The 22042-nt window shown below is 47.5% G+C and overlaps 2 protein-coding genes across 5 annotated transcripts in view; one reads left to right on the top strand and one right to left on the bottom strand.

Annotated features, from left to right (window-relative positions):
- The window catches only part of LOC147649040 (uncharacterized), a 636047-nt gene that overhangs the window by 154820 nt on the left and 459185 nt on the right, over positions 1–22042 (top strand). The gene's annotated exons all lie outside the window — the stretch shown is intronic.
- On the bottom strand, positions 602–19997 carry LOC147649046 (uncharacterized). Its single transcript, XM_086865002.1, has 9 exons — positions 19509–19997; positions 9459–11096; positions 7738–8091; positions 6526–6825; positions 4979–5166; positions 3378–3498; positions 2081–2737; positions 1672–1785; positions 602–1301 (listed from the first exon to the last, which is right to left on the bottom strand). Exons 2-7 carry the CDS (start codon positions 9970–9972, stop codon positions 2667–2669), a joined length of 1548 nt encoding a protein of 515 aa, XP_086721128.1. The 5' UTR covers positions 9973–11096; positions 19509–19997; the 3' UTR covers positions 602–1301; positions 1672–1785; positions 2081–2666.

Raw genomic sequence — 22042 nt, 5'->3', positions numbered from 1 at the left:
GGTAGCACATCATCTTTGATTTCATGGGAGTGAGGGAGGTGCTGAAGGGCAAAAATTCCCTGTGGGAAGGACATCTTCCACTCCCACAGCAAGGCAAGTAAAGGGGAAAGTGCAATCTCTCTTTCCTGGAAGGTGTTCAGCTTTGAACAAACTAGTTTTGCTGAAGATGAGCCCAGGCAGTGGTGAGTTAGAGCATTTGATCAAACTCCCAGAGTATCCTCACATCTGTTTGGACACAATTTCTCTTTTTGTTTTTTTCATTGTGAATGCTTTCTCCTGCCCCGCTGCCTCCTGCTTGGAGTTGTACGCGCAGCAGAGTCCCAGAGTTTTCTCAGCAGGCCTGTGCAGCGAGTTCTGAGCCAACGTGTGGCTCTGCTGCCAGCCCAAAGCTGCGCTTTCCTTGCCCAGCCTGAGCGCAAGTGGGGCATGTGCTGGGCGTGGCTGGAGATTTTCATCACCAAAATCCTCCAGCGTCAGGACATTTCCATCTGCCCATTGCTTTGGAGAGCACAAATCACAAACCACCCATCTCAGCTGATAAATGTCATTGCTTGCAGATTGCTGCAGCCGCACAGCTGAGCTACAAATACACATGAATCCATTTCAGTTGAAAAATGTAATTTATTACAAATTGCTACACCTGTGCTGACAATACACAACTATCAAAATCTCCATTAAGTTGAAAAAAAGTCATTTATTATATTAGCACAATAGTGCCACGTAAAAATATACAAATACCAATTTCAGTTGGCAAAAACTTAACTTATTGCTAACCTCTACAAGTCACTATAGACAACGATCAATGAGGTGTTTAACAACTTAATTTATTACAGATTACTACAAGCTTACAACCCAATATAGAAATACCCAATACAGAAAAAATATCAGTGTCTCCCTCTAAATAACCCTGTACTAAGAATTCGATAAATAATATTATACAACTATACCGCTTCATACATGTTTAAATAGAACTAAATACGTCTATATATACATATGTAACAATCTACAGATGGAAATACAGATTAAATATTACATATTTCATAGAATATATATACACATAGATATATAAAACAAAACTATCTGAAAAGATACAAATGTCACTGTCCCAATCTCAATATCCATACAACTGCATCGGTACACACACATGTAAATATTCACTGAATTAGCACTGTCTATGTGCAAGGCCATCCATCTCTAAACAGAGCTATCATCTCCCAGCCACCCCATCTTCAAAGCTTCTCCCTCGGTCTTTTCCTCCCACGCAGAGCAGCTCTCCTGGACAGGGACAGCAGATGGGACATCTGGGAGGCAAAGGGAAGAGCGAGTCAGTGCTGGGACCTTTCCCTTGGCAGCAGCTGCACTTCCAGCAGGGAAGCGAAAATCTCCGAGCCTCCCCAGGAGGGTTGGCAAGAACAAGCAGGCCGAGCGGGCCAGCGTGTGGCGAGCGCAGGCGCGGCGGGACTGTCCCGCAGCCCCCGGCAGCCCGGCACAGCTCCCGGGCCCTGCCGGCACAGCTGCCTTGCCCAAGGACAGCCCCTGTGCCGGCCGGGGCAGCAGCGCTGAGCAGCCCCAGCACGGGCAGGGGCCGCTCCTGCCCGGCCGGGCAGCGCCCACGGCCAAAGCCCACGCCACCCTCAGCCCTGCCCGGCCTCACCAGCCCTGGGGCCTCACCCAGGCTCTCGCGTGGCCCCAGCACATCCCTGCTCACTGCTCTTGCTCCAGGCCTTCAGCTTCTCCCTGCTGGCTCCTCTCAGTGTCTGCCTGTCCTCAAGCTCTTCAGGACAGCTGCGGTGGCAAAAGTGGAGGCTCTGCAATTGGTTGCAAGGCCTGGCAGAGCTGCAGTCCCTGAGCTCTGTGTGCTCCCTCCTGGTCCCCTCCATCCCCTCAGCCCCGCCGTCCTCTCGGCAAAGCCCCAGCCCCCTCTTCAGTTTCTTGGGCCTCTCCCAGGCCTCTCCCCCCATTCAGTCCCTTCTGAGCCGTTGTGTCCCCTCAGAGCCGGCACAGCCCTCAGCCCGTGCCTCTGTCACCTCCGTGCCACCATGGCCCTCTGCTCCCCCACAGCCCTCAGTGCCCCTCACACCTCAAGGTTTGCAAGGTCCCTTCAGCATCAGCGCCTTCTCAGCCCCCTCAGTCTCAGCGTCCTTCAGCAGCTCCTCACAGGACAGTGCCTGGGGCCAGCGGCAGCTCCCACCGCTCCAGGGACAGCCAGGGCTGCAACTGCTGCTCCGCCTGGCCCGACCCCAGCTCGGACCCAGCACAGGGGGACACAAGGGGCACAGCGGGAAAAACAAGAGATGAAAAAGGCAGCCAAGGGGGAAAGAGGCAAAAATGCAGCCTAGGCCTACACAGCTCAATCTATGCACCTATACATCCATAGAGCTCTAACTAAAGAACTATGCACATTTAGAAATATAACTGTGTGCGCATCTAAATGTTACTCTCTACATATAAAAATGTAAATTTGAAAATCTATAAATCTAACTGTATACATAGAAATAAAATCCTATCACATGCATAACTATCCATGCAAACTCTACAGATGTAGAAATAGAAACACCTATAAATACAACTCTATCAATCTATACTGGTAACTATATCAATAAATAAATCAAGATAAAAAATCTCTAACTGTATTTATAAACAGAGGAATGCCACCTGCCCAATGGTCACAGGCTCTCCCTCTGATCCTTCTTCCCACGCAGGGCAGCCCTTCTGGCCAGGTAGATCACATGGATATCTGGCAAGGAAAGGCAACTCTCAGTCAATGCTGGCCTCCGTGTAGCTTTCCCTTTGCAAGTAAACTGTCCTGCTAGCAAAGGCTGTCAAAGATGGCCTGAAAGGCACACTCTCACTTGAGAATTTGAAGCCTGCTCTTTAAAGGGAACAGGGATCCTTCCAAGTTTTCCAGTCTTGTGAAGTTTTGAAGTACGCCAATCAATTCACAACCCTCCCAGTGCAAATGGCACCCCCGAGAGCTTGAAACACAGACAGTGCCAGCTGCCACAAAGAAGCCCAGCCTTGTTCTTTCTCTGGGCTGACGCAGAGACGTCAGTCCTCACTGCAGTGGCTGAAGCTGAAGGCTGCTGTGAGCTGGGAACCAATTGGGACACACAGCTTGGTGACACAACTGCTACCAGCTCAGGTTTCTTGCCGGCTCTCTTGCCACAGCAGAGGACTCGGTGTCAGAGCCTCTGGAAAAGCATGGAGGGGCAGGGCTCGGGGAGCTTGTGCCAGTGCAGGATTGGAACTAAAGGCACCAGGAAGCACCAACCCTGCTGCAGACAAGAACTCAACTCTTCTGATCTCCCTTCCTGTCAGAGGCAGGCTCAGAGCAGCTGTCTCCCATCTCTCTAAACCACGCTGGGCTCACTCCTTACCAAGCTCCTCGGGCTCCTGGCAAACGTTCACACGGCTCCCACAAGCAGGCAAAGCTCCCTCTGCTGCAGCCTTGTTCACAGCCTCCCCTCCTGAAGAGCCACGGGCAACACTAGCATTGACCTGAAAAGAAAAACAGAAAGAAGGAAACGCAAAGATCAACCAATAGATTCTGCAGGGATACAATCAGAGCCTGCCAGATTTCCTTCTGTGCACCAACAAATTGCTTTTGAAAACTGGTATATACGCGGGAGTTTGCAGAAGACAAAGGCTCATCGCATTTGGCAAGAAGATATGGGCAGTTCCAAAAAATCCCCCTCCCCACCTCCAGTCTGCCCTTCCTCAAGAAGAAATCTACCCATGCAATGGGTCTGCATATTAAATGAAAGAAGAGAAATTCTTTGGCAAAGTTGTAGAATAAGATGCAAAAAGGCCTGTGCCAATGCAGAAACTGAACACTCCAGGCCAGTCTGGGAAGAGAGAAGACTGAAGAAAAAAGGGATTCCAAAGTCCAAGAGGGAATCTGTCAAACACAAGGACTAATGGGCCCTGATTGAACTGCTCTTCAACACAGGAGGAGCCCCTGGGCTTCAAGGAGTCCTTAACCATTTCATGGCCAGCACCCACCTTGTCCTTCTCACCAATCACACAAGTCATGGGGCCTCAAAACCAAGACATCTGCCCCCTGAAGACTCCACGGCTCACACACTTCATCCCTTCTTCCTAACAAGGAGCTCTGGGCCCCAGAGGCCTTCAAGAGTCCAAAACACTGACTTCTCCAACACGCTTCAAGAGCTGTCAAGGCTGACAAGGCTGTTGAGCGTGGGGATGACACTCAAGCCATGGAGTGGGCGCTAAGGATGGAGTCCTGCTAGCTCCTGGCACAGGGATATGCTCTTGCCACCACAGCCCAAAGCACAACAGTCTCATGCAGGCTGCAGCTTTGCAGGGACTGTCTGGCAACACCCATCTCTTCTTTCCACAAGGTGACTGAGCTCTGGAACATGGAGAGCAAGACTGGCCAGTTTGCCCAGCTGAGCATTTCCCAGCTGGAAACTGGACTGCAGGCACCAGGTTCCTGAGAGGGCAAGACTGCTGCAGCTCCAGCCCATCCCCACACACAGCTCTGGCAATGCCTACACGCACAGCAGGGCTCACACAGCAGCAGCAGCAGCTGCAGGAGCAGCTGCAGCCCAGCCCTTGCTTTGCCTTGGCCTTCCAGCCCAAGAGAGGCAGAGCCCACATCTGCTACTGACACCCTCCCACTCTGCCTTCAGGGGCAATTCTCCAAACGCTCTTCTCTTCTTTCCCATCAAACAAAGCCTGTTAGAACCCACCAAGCTTCCACTTCCTCCCCACAAATGCCCCTGCATGAGGGATTCTTCCCAGAAAAAGGAGCATCCAAACCTGGCAAACACCTCTCATCCTCACTTAAGGGCTATCCCCCCTTTTCATTCCCTCTTCCTTAGCAAATCTTGCTTGACCAAGCAAATCCTTCCATGTCCATTCCCAGCTGAATTCAAGAAGCCTTTGCTTCTCAGCCATGCAACAACATTCAGAAGCTCTCAGTCCAGCCCCTCTCATCCCTGTCCAATGGAGTTACCTGAGCAGAGGGAGACCTTTCAGGCACAGATGGTGAAAGCATCTCCTCCAGTGTCTCCAGAACAAGGTCCAGATCCAGCGGTGGCAATTCCTCTTCCCCAGGAGTACTCCATACCCAGCTTGGGGCTCTCCATGCTGCATAACCAGCACTGCCAGCTGGAGCACTGGGGACTGAAGTGCCCGGGGCAACTGGAAGAATCCAAAAACATGGGTGAGGCTCCAAAATGAGGCTTTGGGACGCAGAGCTTTGTTGCTGCCTTGGATCAAACATCACAGGAAGCACACAGCAACCTCAACTCCAGAAAGGTATTAAAAACTTCCCAGGGAATTGGAAGAGTGAGCTCTTCCCCTTCAAAAGTATTATCCTAATTGACGAGTACATAGATTAAAGTATGGCTTGGGAAACTGATCTAGACATACACACAGACATAATCACCTTGAATCACAGCCTTTTGCATCTTCCCAGCAGCTTTGGCATTTGGCTGCTTGAGTTTCTCATCACAAGAGACCACAGAAAGTGCATTCACCCAGGAAGAGGCCAGAGGTGCAGACACACGAGCTAAACTTAAACTGCGAGTTTATTCTAAGGAGCAACCATGGAGGTGAGGCCATGGTCTGCAGCTGCAATTGTTCTGGGGACTCCCAGCGTGCACTGAAATTTCATAGCATTATTTGCGGGAGAGACTGTTGGAAATGGAAAATCTGCAGCCTTAGAAAAAGCCTGGATTGATGGAGTCATGAAAGTACACAGACATTAGGTAGAGTAATTCTAAACCGTTGTTCTTACAGTTGCAAGTAAGAATATGCCTAGAGGAAGTAAGAAATTATATTAAGTAAAATAGTTGGAGGTATCAAGTGTAATAGTGTGATTTATAAAGTAAGTTAGAGATCTAGGAACTATAATAGAAGTGTGTGTGAATACGTGACCTGTGAGCTTGTTGGTTAAAAGACAGACACAGTGTGGCAAAATCAAGTAAAGGTGTAAGAGCTTAATAAGTGAAAACAAACTTGGTGTCAACTGTCTACTGCACTAAAAACTTATATATTGCCATGCAGAGAAGAAACTCATAACTTCCTCGAGCTGTGGTTGACTTGTTGCCTGTAAATCTCACGCCTCGGGACTGATACCTTATTGGGCTACTTAAGCAATAAATCATCTCAAAGCATGGTGGTCCCATCCTTTGTATTTCATCTCAACAAAAGACAATCTGTAAACTCTGCAATATCCCATCAGAGTCCTAGTTTGGCTTCATCCAAAGAAAAATGGGAGTTCCCCTGACACCGACCAGTTGTGGAGAAATGTTTTTTGCCTCGCCCTTTGCCCTCTACACAGAGGCTGCCTGGAAAATGGCCAGAACATCCTCCAAATCTGCAGCAAGGATGGGAAAAGCAGACAGAGATTGTTTTGATATTCATGATCCTGCTTCCTAGTACCCTTGACACCTGATTGTCACAATCAAATGGACACATGACAGAGCACAGCGGCAAAATACTTCAGTCAATTTTTGTGATCTTTCTGAAAAGCCAGGGGAGAAACACATTCCATACCTGATGGGATGTTGGCTGGCAAGTGCTGCTCTGGAGAAGTGCAGCTGCTGCTCTCTGGAGAGGTCGCAGAAGTGCTCTGATGGTGCGCAGGAAATGGTGGAGTCATGAGCTCTGGCTGGAATTGAAATTTGTGTGTGCCTGGCTGGCCTGATGAAACCCCAAGTCCAGATGGAGCAAACACTTTCTTGGCACGTACTGGGGAAGCTTCACGCCCTTGAGGGTCTGGACTTGTCCTGGAAGGGCCAGGAGGGTGCTCTGAATCCTCAGGTGAGGCAGCACTGCGCTTCTGGCACCAAGGAGCTGTGCAGCAGGGAGGGAAGAAGAAAGGAAGCAAAGGGAAGGCTGGGTCACTACTGCTCCTCAGCTCTGTTTCCCTTGGCAGCAACTGTACTTCTCCCAAGGAAGACAGAAGCTCCCATCCTCTCAAGTAGGGTGAGAAGGAGAAAATTCCCCACATCTTCTGAAGCTTTGCAACAACCAGTTCCTTGTCTACTGAGCTCTCCCGTACTTATTCATCTGTCTGGGAAAAGTGTCCCGCTGCCATTCCTTGGCAGGAGGCAACTGCCAGAAAGCCAGCTGCCAGCTCTTCTCCCTTCTGCTCCAAAGGCACACAACAACTTTAGAATCACAGCCTTCCCTATCTCCCCAGCAGCTTTTAGATTTGGCTGATTGAGTTTTTCAACACAGAAGGCCTCAGAACGTGCATTCACCCAAGGTGAGCCCGCATCTTCAGGCACACACTGAGAAATTCAACTGGGAGTTTATTCGAAAAGCAACCTTGTAGGTGAGGTCATGTTCTGCAGCTGCAGCTGTTCTGAGGCACACAGAGCTCATTTCAATGGCACGGCCCGATTTGCAGGCCAGTCAGTCTGAAACATCTGCAATATCCTATCACCGTCCTAGTTGGACTTCATTCCAAGAAACAGGGGAGTTCACCTAACACTGACCACTTGTCTGGCGGGCAAGTTTTTTCACCCTGCCCTTGCACCTCAGCAGACAGGCTGTCTGGGAAATGCCCACAACAACCTCCACATCTGCAGAAAGGACAGGAAGAGCAGAGAATACTTTGGCATTCACAGTCCCACTTCCTAGTACACTTTCTCCGTGATTCTCACTTGAGATCTAGCCATGACAGAGGACTCAGGGAAAACACTTGAAAGGCTCAGTTGCCAGGAGCTATTGGAAAAGGAAGGGTAGAAACTCTTTCCCTACCTGATGGGTGGCAGGCTGGGCTGTGCTGCTGAGAAGATGAGCAGCTGTTGCTCTGTCCAAGGGTCCTGCAAGCAGCTTCAGGGTCGACTGGAGTGAGGCGAACCATGAGCTCAGGATGGCGTTTCAGGTCCAGGCGAACCAGTGGAACCGTGAGCTTGCGGAGATTAAATCTCTGGATGAGCTCTCTTGATGGTTCCACTGGTGAAGCCCCAACAAGTGCAGAGGTGGCACAGACTTTCTTGGCAGGTGCTGGGGAAGCCCCACTCTCCTGAGCAGCTGCACTTCTCCTGCAAGGGCCTGGAGGCAGCTCTGAATCCTCAGGTGAGGCAGCATCGCGCTTCTGGAGCAAGAGAGCTGTGCAGCAGGGAGGGAAGAAGAAAGGAAGCAAAGGGAAGGCTGGGTCACTCCTGCTCCTCAGCTGTGTTTCCCTTGGCAGCAAGTGTGCTTTTGTCAGGGAAGACAAAAGCTCACCTCCTCCCAAAAGAGGGTGAGAAAGAAAAATATCACCACGTGTCTTGGGGGGGTTTGATGCCTATAGAACTTAAGTCAAATTTACAAGCTGCTTCTATAGGTTGACTTATAAGATATCAATAGAACCTGATAGATCTGTATCACCAGATATCAATAGAACCTGAATCATAACTTCATGGATCTATTTAACCTGATATAGATGTCTTTCTATGCATTGTAGTGGCTAGTATATGGTTAACTGGTTGCTCAGTGCTGGAGACCCAGGAAAAAAAAAAGAAAATCTCACCAGGTGGTCAGTTTCAGAGAGAAGTAAGTATACTACTAATGAAAACTTAGCAAACATCAAGCCAATTAGCCACAAAATAAAGCAATTAGACCGGTTAGGACCAGACAGACCAAGGAACACCGTAGCTGTGCATGCTCTGAAGACAAAGTTGAAAAGTTCAGATGCAAAGACGACTTTGGAAGCCTTCGTTAAAGACCCCCAACGACCCCCAAATTGGGGAGGCGTGAGCACAGTGAAAAAGAACTATCTATAGCCATGAGATTATACTATGTAAATTAATTCCAGAGTGTATAATATACTGTGTATATTAGTTCCATATGTTATAATGACGTAGTAACACCAAGCAATAATTTCTAAATATATACCACAGCAATTGACAAAGGTGGATGAATGAGGAGGAGAAATCCTCCTCACCTCCAGCGCTGAAATAAACAACTCTAAACACACGGCTGTATGGGATTTAATTCACTTTGCAACAAGCAGCTCCCTCTCTACTGAGCTCTCCCCTATCCGTTCAAGCCTTGGCAGGAGGCAGCTGCCAGAAACCCAAGTGCCAGCTCTTCTCCCCTCTGCTCCAAATGGGACAGGAGGCTCCCTCTCCCGCTGGGGCTGAGCACGCCCAAGCCCTCGGCTCAGCCGCACTCCCGGAGAGCTCCCCGAGCGTCCCAGGGCCGCGCAATGAGCAGCGCCAGCCACGGCACAGGGCCGGGCCGGCTGCCGGCCGAGCGGGCCAGCGTGTGGCGAGCGCAGGCGCGGCGGGACTGTCCCGCAGCCCCCGGCAGCCCGGCACAGCTCCCGGGCCCTGCCGGCACAGCTGCCTTGCCCAAGGACAGCCCCTGTGCCGGCCGGGGCAGCAGCGCTGAGCAGCCCCAGCACGGGCAGGGGCCGCTCCTGCCCGGCCGGGCAGCGCCCACGGCCAAAGCCCACGCCTCCCTCCGCGCCCGCAGCTCCCACCCCGTCTCACCGGCTCTGGGCGGCTGCCCGCTGGGGAAGGCGGGCAGCGACCGCTCCGTGGGGAGCCGCTGGAGGCGGCTGGGCTGGCGGCTCCGCACCTCCAGCCCCGCCGCCAGTCTCTGCCTGTTGGCCCTGGTCAGGCGTTTGATGCGGAGCAGGAGCTCGGGGCGGTCGCGGCGGAAGTTTGGGTTCATAAAGTGGAGCAGAGCCCCGGCATCGCCCGGCACAGCTGAGCCAAGCCATGCCGGCACCTTTTGGAAGCCGTAGAGGTTGAGCTGGCGCACGAAACTGCCAAAGTGCGTGGCTTTGAAGGAGTCCGGGGCCGCCCCCGCCCCCTGGCCGCCCCCTCCGTGGGCGCCGGCCGGGCTGAGCAGCTCCCGCTCGAAGAGGAAGCGGTCGATGAGCAAGCCCTGGGCCTGGCTGTCCCAGCGCACGGAGCGGACGCGGGGGCTGTTCACCAGGCGCCACAGCTTGGCGGGGAAGGTGCTGGCATTGAGTCCGGCGGGCAGCGGCAGCTCCGCCATGGCACCGATCTGTCTCCGACTGGCGCCGCAACGGCCGCGGCGCAACGGCCTGAGGGGGGCGCTGCGTTCGGCCCCGCGCGCGCCCGGCGCGGCCCCGGCGCGGGCCGGACTCGGCGAGGACGAGCGGGGCCTGAGGGGAGATAAGGCCAGGTAAGAGCAGGTGAAAAATGCATGTGGGAAACGAGAAATTACATAGGAATTCCACTAATTGACAAAGATTGTTACTGCAATAAATGGAATTGATTTTTGCTAACTAAATCGTACCTGTTATTCAAGTTAGTTTTAGAAACAAATGTCAGGAAAATTAATCCACAAATGCCAGAGGTTTATGTCCAAAAAGGAGACAGAGGAGTCCTTTTTTCTTTATTCCAATAAATATTTGACCCAATGACCCAACACCTGTGTGCTGCACTGCGGCATTTTTTACCCAATCACTTACTACTACCCAAAAACCCCTCGGAGAAGAACATGAAGAAGAAAGGAGAAGGACAAGAGACAACACCCTAAATCCTGCATCTTGTCTCCTGTTCTCTAAACTACTTTTTCACCCAGTGATTTAAGAAACTTTCTAATCTACACACTTACACTTTTCCTATCTAACTTTAACATTTGTTTTCATGTATCACCATGAAAACATGCTCATGAATTTCATGTCATATGAAATTCAGTGTTTCTTTGAATCCTAGAACTAAGTATTAGAAACAAGGGCACACACTCTGTATCTCAGACTCCAACATCTGCCCCTCTCTTTTTTAAAAAAAACAATAAAAAAAATCAATCCAAATCTTTTCTTGGATTACTTTTCAAGAAGGGTTATTTTTCTTTCACTCATGTTTTAACAAATGAGGCTTTACAATATTAATTTTCCCACTCTTTCACTTGAAACCCAAAGTCCATTGCTCTTGCATGTGGGATCCAAGCTGTTCAGCTGTCAGCTGTGTCTTGATAGAGTTCACATCTGCGTGCTCGCTCTTCTGCTCTTTGGGCTGTCTGCTTGTCTCTGCAGCTGAGGATTTTCCATGTTCTTCGCTAGGAAGTTACTTCTGCTTTGAACCTGTGAATACACAAACATAGACTTTCCTCCAAATTATTAATTGAAATGAATTTTTAATCTTGCTTCTGAACTTTTGACCGGAACCAAAGAATTCTCTCTCAACTTTGCTTGAGTACTGTTAGAACAATACCTGATAATTGATGGAATTGGCTTTGTAACAGACTTGTTTAAAAAGGACTGTTCAAGAATTATTTGTAATAGATATAAGATCTTTACACTTTTTCCAAAAATTTAAGATATATAAGGTTTTTATACTTCTGAGGCATAGCCTTGGTTCCCCCCACCCTTTCTTATTTTTTGTAATTAAGTAAGGTATTTGTTTTTTTTGTTATGACAATGAAAAGCCATCAAATTGAAACACTTGCACATGTATACACATAGGAAATAACATTTTTACAGAAATCAAAAACTTTTGAAGAAGATGCATAATTAATATTATGCAATATTAAACTTATCTGAATAATTTGTAACATGAATTGCTGAATATACGAAATATATACTCTCATCCCAGAGTCTGCCACAGCTGATAAATCAATGGAAGATTGGAAAATCATGTCCGGATAACAATTTTCCAAGCTCACTGTAAAATCCAGCTGCTATATTAATTCATTAATTGCCAAGTCAAATTGACCTGAATATTGTTTTGATGCAGAAAACTTCGGGGTTTATTGGTAAATTCTTTATCCAGCTAATGTGAGGGCTTGGCCAGAGCCTTAGGCCTCATCTGGAAAGATGTCTCTTAGGTCATTTTCAAAGCAAGGGGTTTAAGAATAGCAGCCATAAGATGCTTAAGACACTGTAAACTTTTAAAAGGCATTTGTATAAAACAAATGATCAGATGTCTTAGGTAATTGACTAATTAAACCATTCAGCAGTTAATTTAATCTGAAGTTTCTTTCATAACACTTAACTTTCAACCATGACACTGTTAGCGTTCAGGATCACACATAACCACAGATTGATTATTTGAAGGTTCTTTATTATATTATATATATGATATATATATATTATATTATATATATTATATATATATATATATTATTTATATGAAGGGCTCTGGGTGTCAGGGGTACACAGACCCAAATCTGACCCGATTTGGTTTGGAGTTGAACATGTTTTATACACTTTCATTATCAAACTTACATATTAATTATTAAAATTACATTATTCTATTGCATGCATTGTTTTTATCCAAGCATGGATTTCTTCTGATCCCCCCTAGATCCCTAACATTGTTCCTCATGTTCTTTAAACAATAATTATATCTAATCACGTCTAACAATTGTAATATTTATCATGTACTGACTACACAGGTGCAGGTTGACCTGATCTTTAGCAAGCACAGGGCCTAACATTTCTCAGGGCCTACTTTTCCCAGGGCTTTCCAAACTTAACTTTCTTTCTAAGTCTCCGAATTTTCTAAGATTTTAGAACCTTTTACTATCATTCCACCCTTTGAAAGCATTTTCACTTCACTCTAAGTGCAAATGTTTTCACTTGATAGAGTCCTTTGTTTCTGAGTTGATACTTGGTGTTCATCGAATCCTTGATTGATGTAAACGCTGTCCTGGATGATGTCACGAACTGGAGAACCAGAAGATTGTGGGTGTGGGTCTTGTGTCAGTGCCTTTATTAATTTCTGGTTCCAGGACATTTTCTTCTGTATTTCTCCTTTTAAAATGCTGTAAACTAACCAAATTGCTAAAAATACAATTAGTAAGATTATCACACTCTCAATGATAGATTTAATCCATGAACTCACATTCCACCCTAACCCTTTGAAGATTTTGCCTAATCAAGATGTAGTCAAATCCTTTTGCTCTTCCTGTGCTCCATGCTCTGTTTGTTGCAACTGACTGATGTCATATTCTACATCTTCAGTTACATTTGGGATGTGGATGCAGCAATGATCAATCTATCCCTTAAAAAAACCCCACACAGTCCATGTTCTTTCAGGAGTAGCAAATCTAAGGCAAATCGATTTTGTAAAGTCATTTTTGTGATGGCTTGTAATTGTACATTTAGTTCTTTAAATCTTTCCCAGGTGACTTTTGCTAGTCTATTTACCTGACCTGTTTCTCTATTCTGATAATTTGTTATAGGACTGAGGAAAAACTCTAGGGCCCACCCAAATCTCACTTCACTAGGGGGTTCTTGCTAAGTGTCATCTTGATTCTATTCCTATCCTAATCCTTCCTAGCTGTGCCTGTGTCTAGCCACTGAATTGATTTTGCCATTGTTAGCATCTGTACCGAGATTAATTTTTGCTTTAGCAATTCTACCAATGCCTGTGCACCCCAGGGACATTTGTTCTGTTTAATTTGTAGAACTTCTCTCATTATCAAGGGGGTTAACACTATTTGTCTTTATGCAGTTACATACCACTCTTCTGAATCCTTTTGTGCATTTAGCAAATGTCCCAATTTCATATCTCCTATTGAATATTTTGGTTTTGGAGGCAAATTAAATTGAGATACATTAATCTTTAAAGGTATCAATGCCATTGTTGTTTGCACTTCTCGAGCAATCTGTCGGGCTGTCCAGTCTGCTTTTTGATTTCCCTTTACTCAATTCTAGTGTTCTGGTTAAGGCAACCAGTTCTGCCCTCTGGGCAGATGTATTTGCTGATAATGCTTTTGCCTCCACAATTGTACTGACTGTTATTACTGCATATCCAGTGTATCTGGTCCTGTTCTCCACCAAGCTGCTTCCATCTGTGAATAGCTCTCACTCTGGTTGCTCCAGTGGGTTGTCTTTCAGGTCTTCTCTTGCTGAATAGCTGTACTCTATTACTTCTACACAGTCATGCTCTAATGGGCATTCTTCAGTTGTGGTACCTAGGAACAAAGCTGGATTCAAGAGGTTAGTTGTCTTTAGTGTGACATCATCCTGCTCAGTCAGGATTACCTGGAATTTCATCATCCTGCTTGGAGATAGCCAATGGCTCCCCTTTTGTTCTAAAACAGTGCTCACCATGTGTGGCACACAGACATCTATGTGTCTACCCATCGTGAGTTTCCTAGTTTCTTGTGGCAGCATCACGGTGGCTGCAACTGCCCACAGGCACGAAGGCCATCCAGCACTCACGTGGTCAAGTTGTTTGGAGAAGGAGCTTACCAGCCTTTTCCAGCTTCCCAAACGCTGAGTTAGTACTCCCAGAGCTAGGTGTGATCTTTCGTGCACAAACAGGTGAAAATCTTTGGATAGATCAGGATTAGGATTGATAGATCAATCCTAATGCTGGAGCTGTTGTCAATGCCTCCTTCAGTTTGAGGAAGGTCTCCTTCTGTGGTTTGCCCCAGGTAAACGGCTGTGTCTTGTGGGCTTCATTCAGGGGTTTTGCAGTTAGCCCATAGTCCATGATCCACAGGCAGCACCATCCACACATCCCGAGGAAGACTCGCAGCTCATGCAGGTTCTGGGGTTCTGGAATGGCACAAATAGCTTGAATATGATCAGTACCCAGCTTTCATTGCCCTTGTGAGATTTCACATCTCAGGTAAATCACAGTCTGCTGGGCAATTTGTGCCTTCTCTTTAGACACCTTATATCCTCCCATTCCCAGCTGATTTAAAATTTCAATTGTTACCTTTATGCAGGTTGTCTTTTCCTCTGTAGCTATCAGCATATCATCAACATACTGTCACAGCAGGTATTGCTCCCTCAGAAGTTTCCCATTCTCGGTCCAAATCTCCACCTCTTTAACCAGCTGGCTTCCCAATAGGGTTGGACTGTTCTTGTATCCTTGTGGGAGTCGTGTCCAGGGGAGCTGAGTTTTCCTTCCATTTTCTGGATTTTCCCTCTCAAAGGCAAACAGTTTCCTACTTTCTTTGTCAAGGGGTATGCAGAAAAAGGCATCTTTTAAATCAATTACAGTAAACCATTTCTATTTCTTTTTCATGGATGTTAACAATGTTTAAGGATTAGCTACCACTGAGTAAATATCTTTAGTTATTCCGCTGATCACTCTCAAATCCTGTAGTAGTCTGTACTCAACATTTGGTTTCTTCACTGGAAATATTTGTGTATTAAATTCCGATTCATGTATTTTAAAATTTGGTACTTCAAAAACTTTTCAATAATCTTTGCTATTCCTCGTCATGCTTCTGCCTTCATAGGATACTATTTAACTTGTACATCTTTTGCTGCTTCTTTTAATTCTACATGTACTGGTTGTGCCAATTTAGATTTCCCTGGTATGTCTGTTTCCCATACAGAGGGAATTATTGCGTCCTCTACTTCCCAAGGGATGGTAGGGACTGGTTTTCTTTTATCATTAAAATTTGTCCTGTCTTTGATTCAGGTATTTTCATTAAAAGTTCCCCGTTCTCAAAAGTTATGACTGCATCAAGTTTTGCTAATAAATCTCATCTTAAAAGTGGGATTTGACACTCAGGCATATATAAAATTCATGTGTTAAATCTTTGTTTCCAAATCACAAATCCAGGGGTTGCAGGAATGGTCAATTCTCCTCCTTCCCTGTGGCTCTAACTATTGTTGCTGTTTTCTCTTCCATTTGCCCCTTTAGATCATTTAGCAAAGAATATGTAGCCCCTGTATCCACCAGCAATTTTACTTCTTTATCTCCCAATTGTATAGTTACTAAAGGTTCCTGTATTGGTTTTTGTTCCGATTCTAGTCAGCTGCTGTACTCCCCCAGCACCATTAATTTCAAAGTGTCTTGATTCTGGTTGAACTGATTGCCCTGGTTAAACCGATTTGGGCATTCATTTTTCCAGTGCCCCTCTTGTCTGCAATAAGCACATTGATTTAACCCTAATCTTGGCAAAACCGATCTCCCTTGTCCTCTACCAAGTCGCCCCTCCCCAGTCCACGACCACCTCTGCCGCGTCCTCTGAAACCTGGATTCTCTCTTCCTTGGATCACTGCCAAAAGATTTTGCCGCTGCTTTTTACTAGCTTCTTTTTCCCTCTTATTGTATACTTTCCAAGCCACTTCAAGTAATTTATTCAAATTCCTTAAGTCCTCTCCTTCTAACTTCTGCAATTTTCCCCTAATATCATCCTATGACTGCCCAAGAAAAGTGAGAGCAAGCTCAACTTTCACTTGTTCTGTTTCTAGTTGAAGATCTGTGTACTTTCTCATTGCCTCCTTAAGCCTTTCCAAAAATGCAGCAGGGGATTCTTTCTTTTCCTCTCTTACCTCATACAATTTAGACCAATTCCTAGCCTTAGGTACAGCATTCCCAACCCCTGTCTGGAGTCACTCTTGATATCTCTTCAGCCTCCACATGTCCCCAAAGGCATTGGGATCCCACCCTGGATCCTCGGTCAGAAAGTTCTCATCTAAAGTCCCTGTCACCACCCCAATTCTGAGATCTTCTCTCACCTTCTCCTTGGCTGCTCTAAGCACCATCTCTTTCTCAGTAGAGTCCATTAAATTATCCAATATTACTTGTATATCTTCCCAATCTGCATTAGGAGTTTTCATAATCATTTTTACCACCCCTGCTACTTTATCAGGATTTTCTCTAGAAGTTCCAGCTGACTGTTCCCAAATTGCCAAGTCTGCAGGGGAGAAAGGCACTTTTACAAACTCTGGCCCCTCTACTCCTACTCCTTGTCTCAAGGGGGCAATCACAGTCTGCCTTTGTCTGCCCAAATCTTTTCCCGTTCTGCCCAGAACCGGAGCAAGCTGTGACCGAGTCCGATGGGACACCGGTGTCACTGATTTATTCTCATCACCCCCGCTACTGCTATCCTCCTCCCCAGCATTTTTCACATTTCCTTGTATCACAGTTAGATCTTGATCATCTCCCAGAGAAGAAGGATCAGGTGAAGGCGGTAGAGGAGGATAAAGAGGGAAAGGTGAAGTGGGGTTAGGCGAGATAGGGTTGGGTGAAATAGGATTGGGTGAAGTGGGGGCAGATGAAACAGAATTGGGTTCTTTTGGTTCTGCTGAAACCACTTGTAAATCAACATCCATCTCTTTCCCCCGACAAAAACTTTCTTTTAAGGCCAAGTGCTCTAAACAACTTTTTGTCCTTTTACACAAACCTCACATTTATCACTCACACGTGCCTTTACTGCCATCAATCCACACTCAGCCTGCCATTCTGGCTTGTCTCGCAAATAGAAAAACAAATCTACATATGGAACTTCATCCCACTTTCCCTCTCACTTACAGAACAACATCACCTGTAAAATGGTGTTACACTGCAAAGATCCATTTCTCAGCCACTTTTCCCCACTGTCTGGGTCATATCCTGGCCACCAGGTATTACAATAATCAATCAACTTTACATAAATCTTGCCCAAAGTTACCCTGTTTCCAATGTGCCAATAAGCACCCCAAAGGAGAAGTACGTGCTATAGGGGCATTGCCACCTCAAATCCCTTTAAGCTTCTCCATGTTACAGTTACAATACACCACACACCACTGCTGCCGAACCTGCAACGCTTTCGCACTTGTCTGACAGACGGCGCCTGGGCAATGCCAGGAATTCCTCCAGCCCAACCCTGCGGAGATTTCGCTGCGTCTTATCGGCAGGCACCAGAGCAGACCGAAAAGCACCTTACCTCTCTCAGAGGGACGCTGTGAGCAGAGGAGACGGTCACGGCCGGATGGGCTCCCCGAGAATCCCTCGGTGCCGGCTGGAGCGTGATCGGGTCATGAACTCGCTCAGCAGCACTCACAGGGTCCCATCTGGGTCACCAAAATGTCAGCGTTCAGGAACACACATAATCACAGATTTATTATATGCAGGTGCTTTATTGAAGTGTGTGGGAACTAGGGGTATCAGCAACCCAAATCTAGCTCCATCATCTTTGTCCAAAGTGCACATATTTATATAATTTCAGCTGTAGCAGTAATCACTATAACAACCTTATCAATATTGCTTCATTAATATTGCATCATTAACTTGATTGATATTGCTTCATGAGAGTTAGCTCACCCTTGTAGGAACATGTACGAATCTTATCTCTGGGTGGGTATCTTGGAGACCCCAAGCACCAGTTCCTGTTACCGTAAACATTTCAGCTTGCTAGAGCATCCCTAATACCAAACATTCTTGTGGCCTAATTCTACATGATTTTCAGAAACATTATTCAGAGACATTTAACCCCACAGTAACAGAAGGACCAAGGATCCACTGTGATACTGCAGGGCCCAAAGAACCAAGGATCCACTGTGGCTCCACGGAGTGTCATGGAACCGTGGAGACCATTGTGACACTGCAGGGCCTCATGGAACCACTCTGACACCAAGCTGGGTGGGAGTTTGGATGTGCTGGAGGGCAGGAGGGCTCTGCAGAGGGCCCTGGACAGGCTGGATGCAGGGCCCAAAGCCAACAAGGTGAGGTTGAACAAGACCAAGTGCCGGCTCCTGCACTTTGGCCACAACAAGGCCTGCAGTGCTCCAGGCTGGGGACAGAGTGGCTGGACAGCGGCCAGGCAGAAAGGGAGCTGGGGCACTGATGGACAGCAGGCTGGACATGAGGCAGCAGTGTGCCCAGGTGGCCAAGAAGGCCAATGGCCCCTGGCCTGCATCAGGAATGGGGTGGCCAGCAGGAGCAGGGCAGGGATTCTTCCCCTGTGCTGGGCACTGCTGAGGCCACACCTCGAGTGCTGTGTCCAGTGCTGGGCCCCCAATTGAGGAAGGCCATGGAGGGGCTGGAGCGTGTCCAGAGAAGGGCAACAAGGCTGCTGAGGGGTCTGGAGCACAAGTCCTGTCAGGAGTGCCTGAGTGTGGTGGGTTTTAGCTCTAGCTAAAATCACCAGAGTACTTCCTTCTTTCTTGCTGTGAGATATGGATTAGGAGAAGGGCAAAAAAAGCTTAAAACTGAATGGGAATAAAGAAACTTTATGGGCAGTCTACAAGTAGAAGAAACAAGAATAAAACCTCCAGAAACCTTTCCTCCCTCTACCCAACTTTTCCTTTCCCAAGTGACACGGCAGAGACAAAACCTGGGATGTTAAAGCAGTGCCAATTATACAATAGTCTTTTCATCAGTCTGTGCAGGGAGAGGAGTTTTCTCTTGTCATGCCATGGAGAGTTCTCCACAAGAAGCAGATTTCTTGTCAATTTTCATTTCTACAAATGGCAGTCACCTGGGCACAAACTCTGCCCTCTCCTCCCATTTCCAGACCACTTAGAGGTGTGTTCATGGGCCATGAGCTTAAGGAGTATTATTTTAAGGGAAAAGTTCTCTTGATCTCTGAGAACAGAGGTTGTCTTCTTCTTTCCCTGAAAGGGTCTTCATCAGCTCTCATCTCCCTCTCTCTCTGTTCAAGCTCTCATGGGATCAGAGCTACTCCACCATCTGCTTGGCTTCATCAATGGATACCTTTGCCCAGATCTACAGCTTGAATTCTTCAATCCCCAATAGTCCTTCATGAATTCAAGGAGTTATTTTTCATAACATTATTATTCATCTCCATGGCCCTACCAAAAGACTATTTCAGCTTATTAGAGCATCTCCTCATTCTCCTTCCACCTGAGGCTTGATTCCTTCTTTTACTGACCTTGATGTTTCACGCTGTCTTTTTCCGTGTCACTTGGTTCTTTTCTTTTCCTGGAGAGAGGATTAAAGTCTGCAGGTCTCCTGTGTGTAGTGCAAGGGTTAAATGTGTCCCAAGCCATGGCAGGCAGTGGTGGTGTGGGATTTCAGGTGTGGCTGGTGCCAGCTCTCAGGAGCTGTCTGTGCGGGCCGGGGGGCAGGGGGGGTGTTGGCGAGTGTCATCAGCCGTGGCCTGGCCCAGCCTGGGGGCCGGGGGCTCCCCTGGGAAGGGCTTTGGCCACCCCGCTGGAACGGGACCCGGAGGGCTTCCCGGGAAAGCCAGCAGCGCAGCAGAGCCTGGCCTGGCCTGGGGGGGATCCCGCAGTCTCCATCTCCCCCCGGGAGCAGCTGGGCTCCGGCCCAGGCCCCCCCAGGCCGCACAGGCCACGGGGGAGCGGGGCCAGCCACACCACAGCTCTGCTGCCTTTCAAGGCTGCAAAGAAAGAGACCAGTTCCTGGCCTTGGGTGTTTAAAAGGTGGCATTCCCAAAGGTGAAGTTCCTTTTCAGTGGTGCAGAATGCTGTCAGTTGTCAGAACTGGCCAGCTATTGGCTTGATCTCAAGCACAGAAGGAACTCCCCACAGCCTCTCTCAGAGGAATCACTGCTGTGGGTGTTTCCCACTTCTTGCCCTAAATGCTAAACTACCACACCCTTTGACCATGACATAATTCTCATAACTCAGAGCTATCATGGCCTTATTTAACACCAATTAAGTTGCTCCAGTGTCAACCAAAAATTCTACTTCTTTTTCTTCTTTCTCCAGTTTCATTTTTATAACCAGGGGGTATTTTTGGGGTGGACTCCCTGAGTCCCCTTTAGTCTTCTTGCGGGTGTGCGACTGCAATCACCCCTCCTTTCCCTTCTTTCTTTTGGCCATCTTACTTCCACTTTGGACACTCCTTTTTCCAGTGACCAAATTCTCCACAGTACACACATTGGGCTCTACTCAGTTGAGACAGGCCTCGTTTGGGTGGTCCTTGTCCATCCCTTCCTTTCCCTTTTCCTTCCTCCTGTACCACTGCTACTAGCTTCTTCATTTCTTGCTTATATCCCTCTTCTCAATTGCTGAAAACTCTCCATGCCTCTTCCAATAAGCCTTCTAAGTTTCACCCATCTGCCCCCCAAAGCTTTTGGAGTTTACACCTCATGTCCCCTGTGGATTGTTCCAGAAATAGATGAACTAGCTGCTGTATTCCTACTTCAGAGCCCAGCTCCAGTGGTGTGTGTCTGTGCATAGCGTCCTTCCAAGGATCTGGGAATTCCCAGGGAGATTCCCAGGGACCTTGTTTGATTGCATATAAGGCTGCCCAGTTCATGGCTTTAGGTCCAGCCCTCTCCACTCCCTTCACTCTCCACTCCTGGCAGCTTTCTGACTTTGTCCTTGCACTCGACTGATTTGGATCCCATGGTGGGTCCTGGAGAGGAAAGTATTCTTTTCCATCCATTTGTAATGTTTTATAATGGTCCTTTGCCAGGTCCCCTGCTGGTTTTAGAACCAATTGTTTCTCAGCTTTGGTTAATGCATCTAATAACAATTGTGTGTCCCTTCAATCTGGGTTATGTTGTTTGAGTATATATTGTAAACATTGGCAGTGTTTACTGGGTCACTCTGATAATTCTTTGTGAGGTTTTCTCACACCTCAGTGTCAAGAGGAGAAAAGGGTTCCTTAACTACCATTGTCTCTTCTGGTCCTATTGCTTCCCACAAGGGTGCCTGTAGTCCCTGCTTTCTGCTCCGGGATGCAGTCGGGCTACCTGGGGGTGTTGGGGCTGATGCCCCCTTAAAGCTGTCGGGAGGAGGTGGAGGGGAAATGGAGCTTGCAGGTGTGGAGGGGGCAGAGGGGCAAATGGAGCTTCCAAGTGCACCTCTTCCTCCTGCTGCCTCCTGAAGGGAGGGCTGATTAAATGAGTACAGTTCTGTTCTTGCTGGGCTGCTGCTGGATAGGCCTTACTCAGCCTGATGCACCTCTGGCCGAGGCTGCAGCTCCAACAGCACCGTTTGAGCTTCTCTTTGTTGGCCTGATTTTCTTTCTCAAGGGCCAACACCAAAGGATCAGAGGGGGCTTTGATCCCACAGTCCCTCTGCCATTCAGGGTTATTCCAGAGGGAGAAAAACATATCACAACCCCAAAGCTCATCCCCCTTCCCCTGGTGTCTAAGGAAAAGCATGAACTGCAGCAGGGTGTTGTACTCTGCTGTGCTACTGGGGGCCACCTTGCACCATCATCCAGGCGATCCAACAGCCACCAGTGAGAACAATATTTTATTGAACTCTTTTTGTTCTCAGTGCCCCCAGTGCTTGTGATTTCTTTCCAATGTGCTAAGACACATCCCAGTGGGCTGGCCCTTGCTACTTCTTTGCTCTGTTCTGCCCCCATTATCTTCTTCTCATCTTATCCCATTTTGATCTAAATTTTTCCTCACAATTTCTCACAGTATTTTCCCAATCTTCTTTGTGCACAACCCAAGTCTGAGGCACAAAATGGGTCCTTCC

This window comes from Cyanistes caeruleus, chromosome 28 (genome assembly GCF_971803275.1).
Source record: "Cyanistes caeruleus chromosome 28, bCyaCae1.hap1.1, whole genome shotgun sequence".
NCBI lineage: Eukaryota > Metazoa > Chordata > Aves > Passeriformes > Paridae > Cyanistes > Cyanistes caeruleus.
The sequence above is the reverse complement of the archived record's forward strand: the minus strand, read 5'-3'. Positions and strand labels throughout refer to the sequence as shown.